Genomic DNA, 11,376 nt, shown 5'->3' with positions numbered 1-11,376 from the left:
GGACCACTGGTTGCCGAGATATTCGATTTTTACGTGAACAACTCCCGGCCAGTTCCGTCCACCAAACGACGCGCAGATATGAGATGCACCGCGCGCTGTCGCGTCGCTTTTGTCTTCTGGGACTCTCAAGGAGTACTTCTCGTCCATTATTTGGAGAAAGAGTGTACAATCAATGCACCACGGTATTAAGGAATGTTGAATTCGTTGCGATTGGCAATAAGAAACAAGCGACCGGGTCTCTTGTCTCGTGGTCCCCTATTCCTTCACGATAATGCCAGACCTCACACGGCGAAAGAGACCCAAAATTTGTTGGACAAATTTGCGTGGGAGGTGTCACCTCATCCTTCATACTCTCCACTTCTCCAGCCCTTGCCCCGAGTGACTATTATATTTTTCCGCAACTCAAGAAGCACCTAGGTGCCCAGCGCTTCGAGAACGATTAGCAGGTGATGGAAGCACTGGAAGCAGTCAATGGCTGGTTCAAGAGTCAACCAAAAGTGTTTTTGAGAACGGCATTAAGAAGCTTCAGAAACGCTATGAAAAATGCATCTAAAGGAACGGAAATTACGTCGAAAAATAAGGTAAGATTGTTTTAAAGTCAATCTTAGAATATTTGAGTTGGTTATTCCTACGTAGGTGTGTGGGGAACACAGTCATGCAATTCAGGTAGCGTGACGGGAATCGCAGCGCATCGTTTGGTGGACGGAACTGGCCGGGAGTTGTTCACGTAAAAATCGAATATCTCGGCAACCAGTGGTCCAAATTTAAAAATCTTGGTACCTATGGAGAGCTGAGGATATAAGTAAGAAGTTATTTTTTACCGATTTGATTTATCCCTTTTAGTTTCGGAGATATGAAAGGGGTGAACTTACTTTTTGGATGACCCTCGTATTTGAGGGTCGAAATGTGAGAAATAATTTTTGTGCGAAAGGTCACTTTGTGCAAGAGGAGCGATATGAATTTCTCTGCGATTTATTTTTTCACAGTTTTTAGGTTTTAGTCCAGGCAATCTAGCATAAAATTGGACCTTAGGTGGAAAAAAATCGGAAGCAAATTCCGACTGAAGGGCGTTAATGTACCCCAGTAGGAGTGTAGATTCTGAAAATTCCCCAACTTTCCGATGTGCGGAAAGCCCTGAAAAATCAGGGAATTCCCTGAAAATTCGCAAATTTTCAAACGCACATAACTCGGCGTCAAATTATCGTATTGAGGTCGTTTTTTTTTTAAATTGTCAGAAATTGAGTCAGGTACACGTTAACGACAACTACGTTTGGAGAAAAAATTACCATAGTTGCCAAATTTACGAAAAATTGAAAATTTGTTTTTTCTAAAAATCTTTAAAGCTGATTTCAGGTCCCAAATCGATGGAAATCGGAAAAAATGCCTTCTACAAAAGTTGTAGAGAATTTTTTAAGCTTTAAAACGGTATATTAACGAATTTTGTACGATGAACCGTTGCCAAACTACGCGCAAAAAACCTGGGATTTTTTTTCCGCGCGAGAGCGGCAGATCCTCGCAACTCAACGCGTAGCCACCTGTTAAAATCTAAAATTTCTCCAGGATCCTACTTTTAACAAATAGTTATGAAATTGGGAGTATCTACTTGTTTGATAGAAGTATGAGAACACCCTCTCTACTTCCATCCTCATCCCTTGTTGCCACATCGTCTACTTATAATGTTATCTCTTTCGCGCAGGCACTTTTTAGATGGTTGTGAATATCAACTTTCGATGATCCTTAAAAATTATATTTCAATTTCTAGAATTTAAAAATGCCTCGTTGTAATGCAGTGTTTCGAGAAATTCCTTGTTATTATGTTGTGAAATTACATGTAAGAAAAGGTAAAAAAAATCTCTGGTCTAGCGGGTCGCGCAGTTATCTCAGCAACAAAAATTCCTGCATTTCTGCGTCCTTAATACATTTTTATTTCTAGCGCTCAAGAGTTTTATGCTCATTTCAGACGAATAGTACGATCCTCATTTTTCTACATAGCGTAACAACCGAAACCAAGATCGCCTAGGAGGGGAAAAATGAATTTCGGACAATTTGAACTGGTGGGCAGGGGGGAACATCACGCGACGCTCGCGAAACGCATTGCGGGGCTGGGGGGGAGGAGAAAAGAGGAGAAGACTCAGCTGATTTCAAAATTTTGTTCTTTTTCTTCGGTGTTTGACAGATGACGAATTAAAAAAACATAACAAATTAGTCTCACACCTCGCGCGTCGCGTGTTTGGGTGCTAAACGGGTTTCTTAAGATTTAAAATATTTTGTGTTTTTAATTAAAAAAATGCCGGAAGTTCAAGACGGCTTGTGTCTTATTTGTGGACAGACATTAAGTGCATCTTCATACACCCTAGTGCAAAGAGGATTGGATGCAATTCGCATAGCCGCTGAAAAGCGCAAGGACAGAGCTGTATTAGTTCAGTTAAACAATTTAAACGAAGTTACCCTTCACGAGAAGTGCCGAAAAAACTACACCCGCGCATCAACAATAGCCTCGTATTGTAAATCTTTAGAGCTCGAAGAAAATGTGGCAGGTAATGGTGACATTTTATTGCGGAATCAAGTCGATGACTTTAATTTTAAAGAAAATTGTTTATTTTGTGGTGGTAAAATTGTTGAAACAAAACGGAAAGACTCTAACCGAGATGTTTTTCCAGTCAGAACTTTGGAGTTCACAGAATCAATATTGAGCAGAGCCCGAGAAATAGACGACGAGTGTAGTCGAATTGTGTCATCTCGGGTCATGAGTGTGGTGGACCTTGTTGCGGCTGAGGCTCGGTACCATCAAAAATGTAATTTGTCCTTCAAAAAGTCCAGTGTCTGTAAAAGGGGACGCCCAGCTGATGTTCAGAAAGAAACATTAATGACCAAACTGTGCAATTTCATTCAGAATTCTGAAGACTCTCAATATTCCTTAAAAGAATTGATCACAATTATGAAAACTTTTGGAGCAGGATTTGATGCTAAAGTTTACACCGATAAATATTTGAAAGAAAAATTAAAAGGTTTTTTTGGAAGTAATTTAGTTATTATAGATCGTGCCGGCAAGTCTCCTATCGTTTGTTTAAAGAGTTTTTCCGACAAAGTCATCAACGCTCAGTGGTATCAGGATAGGAAAACAAATGAGGACGAAGAGCGGAAAAGGATAGTAGAGGCTGCGTCCAAAATAGTTTTAGAGGATATACGAGCATTTATGTACCCAACTGAGTTTTATCCAACAAGTAATGATATTGCCAATTCCAAAGAAATGGTGCCTGAAACTTTGAATCTCTTTTTAAGAGGTCTCATTGAAAAATACAAAAAAAAACCAGAAGAGTATGATGCAAAAATCCAATACATTGAGCATATGATCATCAATTCTGTGAGGCCTAGATCATTTTATTCACCTTTGATTTTTTCACTATCGTTGCATTTGCATCGTAAGTACGGAGCTCGATATTTGATCGAGTTGTTGTCAGCAATTGGAGTTGCCACGCCATATAGCCAAATTGGGAAGTTCTTGTCAGTAGCTGTCCTTGATCCAGTGGCAAAAGATATTTCAGCGAATTTTGTTCAATTTATTTATGATAATGCTGACTTTAATACTAATACACTGGATGGTTACAACACCTTTCACGCCATGGGCGGAGTTGTTTCAGTAACTCCAGTCGTAAATACCCCCGATGTTAAAGTGCCTATTTCAGCTATTTCAAAAGAAGTTCAGAAAGGGAAGTTCCCATCGATACCAGTCATGCATTACTCTAAAAGACCATCGATGGGACTGAAAAACGTAAAAGTTCTAAATTTTATCGAGGCCTCTAATCAATGCTTAGTTGGTTTTGAAGAATTTAAATACTGGCATCATCATGATTGTATGTGGTTGCTCAACAAAATTTTAATTCCTTCAGAAATCAATGATAGTGATAAGACCACTGGTATACCCAGCTGGAGTGGCTATATGACATTGAGCACCAAAAATTTTACAGAATTTAGTACTAGCTCCGTTATTGCGCTGCCATTCATTAATTTGGATCCTTCTAATTTGACAACGTTGTATTCAGCATTGCAGTTTGCTAAAAGTGAGAGTAAACGGTATAAAATGGAATCTACTATTGTTACATTTGATCAGCCTCTATTTTATAAAGCTTGTGACATTAAATACGCATCCGACGATCTTAACGATTTAATAATCAGATTGGGAGGTTTCCATACTCTGATGTCATTTTTAGGCAGCATTGGCGATATAATGGCAGGAAGCGGTCTAGAGGAGGTAATCTCCTGTGTTTATGCTCCTAATTCTGTTCGGAACATCATGAACGGACACGCTTACTCCAGAGCAGTCCGAGCTCACTTCCTAGTTGGGGAATGTTTGATGAAATTGATTATTCAAAAGTTGAAACCTTTGGACGATGCATGCACGAAAGAACTAAAACAGATATGCCAAATTTCTGAAACTGAATCCGTGTTCAGCGTGGATCTCGCTCATTCTGATGTTGGCCGCTTGACATTAGATATTTCCAAAATTGTGGACGAGCTCAAAACCTCCTCCAGAACAGCGAAGCTTTGGTGTCAATACTTGGATCAAGTGCAGATCATCCGAATGTTCATCAGGGCTGAAAGAACTGGCAACTGGCCTTTACATATGGCGTGTATCGAAAAAATGTTACCCTTTTTCCACGCTTCGGGGCATTTAAATTACGCTAAATCCGCTCATCTCTACTTGCAAGAAATGCTGGAGCTGCCTCGGAAAATGTCAGATGGGGAATTCAAGTCATTTTCGCAGAAAGGGTTCTTTGCTATCCGTAGATCGAACAAATTTTGGTCTGGACTCTGGTCTGATTTAACAATCGAACAAGTATTAATGAGATCAATGAAGTCATCTGGTGGTCTCACTCATGGCAGAGGTAACTCACATTAGATAAATTAAAATTTATTTATTTTTTTAATTTTTTTCCGTTTCCTGGAATATTTTGAAACCCTGGTAAAAATGGCAAGTGTTAGGTCAGTGAATTTTCCACTGAGGTCAGTGCAATTTGCTCTGAGGTCAGTTCAGTTTTCTCTGACGTAAGTGTTAAAGCACTTACCCAAGAAGTCAGCACTGAGGTAAGAGGCACTGACGTCGGGAGAAAGACTTACCTAAGTGCAGAGATGTCTCTGAGGTAAGCGGGACTGAGGTCAGGACTTGGTTCAGAGGGTAAGTCTCTGACATCAATCTTAATTGAACCGCACTCACTCCCAAAAAGTAGAGATGGCTCCCCCTTCCCCCACCCTATTTCATTTTCGTGGGGGAATATTTCCTCGGGACACGGGGACCACAAACTTTATCTTTCAGAGAGGCATATTTTGTAGAAGGTGGGATTTTCTAAGAGGGAAGGAAAACTAGTTTAAGTAGCCACACTCTTGAATAATTTGTTTTACCCTCTTCGTTTAAGATGGCACTTAAATAATTAAAACACAACAAAAAATGAGATCGATAAAAATATTATCACCGCTAAAATATGTATTTAGATATATTTATTTAAGCATTTTTATTTTTTTATAAAAAAAAATAGTTTTAAATTTGGTTTTAATTTTTTTCAGTTTTAACTGTTTTTAAAATGTTTCAGTTTCAATTTTTTTTAAAATTTTCCTACTTTATTTTCAATTCTTTTCTAACTTTTTTACTCCTTTACTTTCAATTTTTTTATCTGCTAACTTATATTTTTTGTATAATTTCAACTTTCATTATTTTTTTTGCATCATTAGCTTTAATTTTGAATTTTAGTGCGATCCATTTTTTTTTCAAAGAAACGTAACTTACAAAACTTCATTTACATGTTGATTGATTAAAAAAGAATAATAGAAAAATTAAGTATCGGATTCACATTCAAAGACAAAATCATCATTTGCTGGCAAAATTACCCCAATGGGGGCACTGAAATGGTAAAATTACGCCCCTAACACGTACACGCGCAGGTAGTGTAGTGGTTCAATCGCTAGGACGGTCACCGAAGTTAAGTTACGTCGGGCGTAGTTAGTACTTAGATTGGAGACCGCATGGGAACGAGCGATGTCCCCTGAAGATTGTGATACTTGCTTGGGATTGAAAACTCACAGCAGCCCTCCCTGATCGTCAAATAGTGATTTAACGTACCTAGCAGATCGGTAATTAACGAAATTTTTGCCTGTACAGTATTTCTGGGAGTTTCCACTCCGCTTACGTCTGAGACACTTAGGTCAGTGCCACTTACATCAGAGGCACTTGCCTTTGGAACAGACCTAACACTGAGGTAGCAGATCAGCGCCCGGCAGCACTGACATCAGTGCTTAGGTCTGTTCCAAAGGCAAGTGCTACTGATCTGAGCACTTGCCATTTTTACCAGGGAACTATATATCTCACACGAAAACAAAATCTAGATATGAGTGTTGAAAACACCCAACTTTTCAAATTCTCAATACATCTTTAATTAATTTTTTCAGGCTATTACCGAAAAAATTATGCAATCGGTCATTTGCACTGACACATATTACATTTTGATAGTACGTAGAAAATAGACTTGAAATGTTTCGTCAATAATATGTGTAATGTTCATACTATGATGCTGTTCATGAGGCATGAGTCCTTTTAAAAAGAGGATGGTACAAATTTTTTCCTTTACTTTTTCTTGTGTAAGTCTGTTGGTTTTTCTAGCTTACATATTCGCTCTCCTCACGCAAGGGCATAACTTAACTTTCACATGAGTCTCGAAAAGCACGAGGTATTCTAAGACAGGGCTCAGCTTAATTTATTTATATCCTTACGTCAGCAGAGCTATGATATTTTACCATCATTTCTCATACCAAGAGGTAAAAAATTTGTGTATTGTTCTTCTGTCTAGGGATTACAGAAAGCACTTTAGCAAAATGGATCAGCAGTATCCCCGTTACCCTTCCATATAGCATAGAATTAGAAGAGTTTTGTGGAACTAAATCTGAATTCTCGGAGCAGCACGTTGAACTTCGGAACTCTAGAATTTCAAGAGATAGTGCTGATTGTATGAAGATCTCGGAGTGGTTTGCGCATCATCCTCCATTTTCAAATGAAGGAAATAATGAAAGTATTGTATCTTTATCCTCTGGTTTGACTGGAGATGAAACAATTAATTGCGAAAAAGCTGAGGAAGTAGGTAGAGAGTTATTGAAAAAAGTAGACGGTCAAAGTTTTTCTGAACTTAAATTGCAACGCTCTTCCAAAGTAAAATCTTTAGCCTCACTTACAAACTCAATCAACATAAAGGGGGAAAATATTACAGTTAATACGACACAGCTGTTTAATCGTATAATTTGCTGTACTAAAACTGATGAAGAATTGCAAGAATGCTTTAAATATGAACTAGCTAACCACCCAACAGCTCTGTTTGATCCAACAGGATTCAAAAAATGTAAAAAATCTGCTTTATTAGACGTACTACCTAAGCCTACAGATGTGGCGATCGGAGATCTGTCACCATCTTCCACTCATTTTGTCATTGATGGGGGGTTTCTCTTGCATAAGGTTGTTTGGCCTCGCGGATCTACCTATGAGGAAGTCTTCAAAAGATATTTTGATTACCTGCAGCGAACTTTTCATGGATCAAAAACAGTAATTTTTGACGGTTATCCATCGACAGGCACGACCAAAACCCAAGAACAAGAGAGGAGAATAGGGAAAAGAAAGCAATGTGTCGACGTCAACTTTCAAGATGACATGAAAGTTTACGGTTCTCAAGGAGATTTCTTGTCAAACCGTCACAATAAAGTGTTATTTATAAAGAGATTGTCATCTTACTTAATTAAGCGTGGAATTCAGACTGAAACGGCGGAAGATGATGCTGATGCCATGATCGTCAATACTGGGCTCCAGTATAGCGATGCTAACGATGTCGTCATCGTTGGAGAGGACACTGATCTGATCGTTTTATTCATCTCTCTCGGCGACCAGCGTGCAAAACAACTATATTTTTACATTCCTGATAGTTGTAAAAAATCTGGGAAACTTTACCTCCGTTCTAAGGTTCTAGCTGAGGTCGGTAAAATAAAAGATATTCTGATGCCTTTCCACGCCCTCACTGGCTGCGATACTAATTCTGCTCTATTTAAACAAGGTAAAAAGAAGCCATACTCTGCACTAAAAGTAACACCCGGAGGTGATGAAATCCAGTCATATTTAAAACCATTTTTAGATTTCACTAGCAGCCATGAAATGATAGCAGCAGCGGGTGAAAAGTTCCTCATTGCTCTGTACGCTGGTCGGAAACGTAAAAGTTATGATACACTTGACGAGCTTCGATTCTTTCTTTTCCACCAAGCAACTGCTCGCTCTCCTCTTATGACTAATTTTGACTTAGCTCTCCTCCCCCCAACCTCAAATGCATCGCAGTATCACTCTTACCGCGCTTTTCTTCAAGTTTGCAAATGGCGAGGTGTGAATTTGCCCCAGGAAGAGTGGGGTTGGCAGAGGACAGCTAATGGTTTCATGCCGAAAAAAGCTTCGATTGCCCCTGCACCTGATTTTATCCTTTCTTTAATTTACTGCGGTTGCGAGGCAGGGTGCCGTAAGAATTGTACTTGCGTTAAGTCGACTTTACCTTGCTCTTCAATGTGTGTAGGTTGTCGGGGTATCTGCTGTGATAATTCCGTCAAAATTGATGATGAGGACGAATTACTATAATACGCTTTGTTATATTAGGTATATACCCTCTGACAAAGTTATATACTATTTCCTTTTTCCTATACTTATTCCAACATGTAACCTTTCTATACTTATTCCAACATGTAACCTTGCTAAACTTATTCCAACATGTAACCATGGTACTTATCCCACATGTTCATTCTGATTCCGAGGCGAGGGTCACGTAGTCTGGTTCACGTGGCATTGACCAGAGTCCTGGAGGACGCCAGTGAGCCAATCCTACTGGTCAATGACATGTAGGGACGGACTTCTGTCGACAGTCGCCTCGGGAAAAAGTCGCATTGGAAGGTAATATTAAATCAGTAGGCGGAGGGATTACATATCACGCACTTAAATGATATGTATATTGATTGTAATCGTACAGTCTCACCATAAGTTCCATCTAGATAAATCCTGTGAATAATTTAATTTCAACTTAGTTAATAGATACCGCTAGATAAATGCGGCAGTTGTGACATTGTATGATTTAAATTCTACGTAAATAAGAAGAAAAAGAAAAAAACTATTTCCTTTCTCCACTTTAAATGCGTAAGATGACCCTCCTTTTAACTCCAAAACTCATACAATCGCAAATTTTCATTTCTTGTTCTGCGTGCCAACTTCCAATAAAGTGCATCCTAATCAAATGTTTAGTATTAAAGAAGCTTAGTAAAAATGTTATTGATAATGATACAGTTTCCACATATTTTCACTTTAGCTTACTTCCAATGCGTATTTTATGATTGGAATGAAGAGAAGTGTACCGCTTTCCATCTTTCCTTTGATTTTTCCAATTTTTTATGTGCAAGATATTTCCAAGGAGTTTTCATTAATTTTCCTCCAAGTAAAGGAAGATAAAAAAACTCTCGAAAGACTGCATTACAACGAGGCATTTTTAATTCTAGAAATTGAAATATAATTTTTAAGGATCATCGAAAGTTGATATTCACAACCATCTAAAAAGTGCCTGCGCGAAAGAGATAACATTATAAGTGGACGATGTGGCAACAAGGGATGAGGATGGAAGTAGAGAGGGTGTTCTCATACTTCTATCAAACAAGTAGATACTCCCAATTTCATAACTATTTGTTAAAAGTAGGATCCTGGAGAAATTTTAGATTTTAACAGGTGGCTACGCGTTGAGTTGCGAGGATCTGCCGCTCTCGCGCGGAAAAAAAATCCCAGGTTTTTTGCGCGTAGTTTGGCAACGGTTCATCGTACAAAATTCGTTAATATACCGTTTTAAAGCTTAAAAAATTCTCTACAACTTTTGTAGAAGGCATTTTTTCCGATTTCCATCGATTTGGGACCTGAAATCAGCTTTAAAGATTTTTAGAAAAAACAAATTTTCAATTTTTCGTAAATTTGGCAACTATGGTAATTTTTTCTCCAAACGTAGTTGTCGTTAACGTGTACCTGACTCAATTTCTGACAATTTAAAAAAAAAAACGACCTCAATACGATAATTTGACGCCGAGTTATGTGCGTTTGAAAATTTGCGAATTTTCAGGGAATTCCCTGATTTTTCAGGGCTTTCCGCACATCGGAAAGTTGGGGAATTTTCAGAATCTACACTCCTACTGGGGTACATTAACGCCCTTCAGTCGGAATTTGCTTCCGATTTTTTTCCACCTAAAAAGCTAGATTGCCTGGACTACGGTGTATTCGTCTTTGAGTTCGATTGTTTTAACCCGATTTGATGCTTGAAACTTGAATTTTGGTCCAGCGATTTCAAACCATTAATCGAACTCCCCAGGCCGTATGTGAAGTACACTGTTAAACTCAAAAATAATCTGCTCCAGCGTTGAAGATGAAATTGAGTCGGTTTTAAGTCGAATTTCAGTATCTCTAAATGTGTTTAACTCCGATAAACTATAGTGGACTTTAAATAACTTAAATTACCTATAGTTCTGAATCTGAATTGATAAAGATAAAAATATTTTTTCCTTTTCTCACTGTAACCGTTCTGTTCTAGTTAACTTGTGCAGAGTCTGTTTCATGAAAATGTCATCGATGTGGAGTTTTTCAGTATTCCTATTTCCTACTCTCCTCCAGTCTTCACGACTCGCAGCTTTGATTCACGCCCTATTACTTTCTTGGGCTCTCTCCAAAGATACAGGATTTCATTTGAATAAGAATTGAAAATACCATTTCGAATTCTGCGAAGATTGATTATACTTCGGAGAGTCGTCGCCAAATAGGAAAATTTTGTGGCATTTCAAACGTGAAAAGGACATCATCGGTCGTGTGAACTACACGAACGACATGTTACGTTCGAACAATCATCAGTGCTCTGGCAACAGCGCCTTACGACTTCGAGAGCACCGAAGGAGTTACATATCTACCAGCGCCTTACAACTGAGCTTAATACTTCAAGCATTACACGCGAATACACAACGCTTCCGCCTGCCTTCAAAACTGCGAAAAGTCCCAACTCGTGACTGATAACCAAGTCCGATTCGCAAATTACATATCCTCGACCGAGCATCCCACGGCAACCCCTGGTCTTAAGCTAACACTATTGCCAATTTTCAAAAATAATTATCATAATTTTAAAATCAATTCGAGGTGAAGCCACGATTAATTAGCCACAAGGATTTTCAAGGAAGCATTCCGAGTATCTTTAAAAGAGGAATTTCATATGGTATCTAAAAATCGTCAAAAACGGCTACTCAATATCTTTGAAAGTTGATATTCCCAACATCATAACACGGTTAAAATAAAAC

At 38.6% G+C, this 11,376-nt stretch overlaps 1 protein-coding gene across 1 annotated transcript; it reads left to right on the top strand.

Annotated features, from left to right (window-relative positions):
• The first annotated feature begins 2,121 nt into the window (after positions 1 to 2,121).
• LOC140225802 (uncharacterized) lies at positions 2,122 to 10,209 on the top strand. The gene is made up of 2 exons (XM_072305738.1): positions 2,122 to 4,886; positions 6,840 to 10,209. Exons 1-2 carry the CDS (start codon positions 2,288 to 2,290, stop codon positions 8,648 to 8,650), a joined length of 4,410 nt encoding a protein of 1,469 aa, XP_072161839.1. The 5' UTR covers positions 2,122 to 2,287; the 3' UTR covers positions 8,651 to 10,209.
• Positions 10,210 to 11,376: the final 1,167 nt, after the last annotated feature.

The sequence above is a fragment of the Bemisia tabaci genome, unplaced genomic scaffold (assembly GCF_918797505.1).
Source record: "Bemisia tabaci unplaced genomic scaffold, PGI_BMITA_v3".
NCBI classification, from domain to species: Eukaryota; Metazoa; Arthropoda; class Insecta; order Hemiptera; family Aleyrodidae; genus Bemisia; species Bemisia tabaci.
Note: the sequence above shows the minus strand (reverse complement) of the source record. Positions and strands in the feature narration are given on the sequence as shown.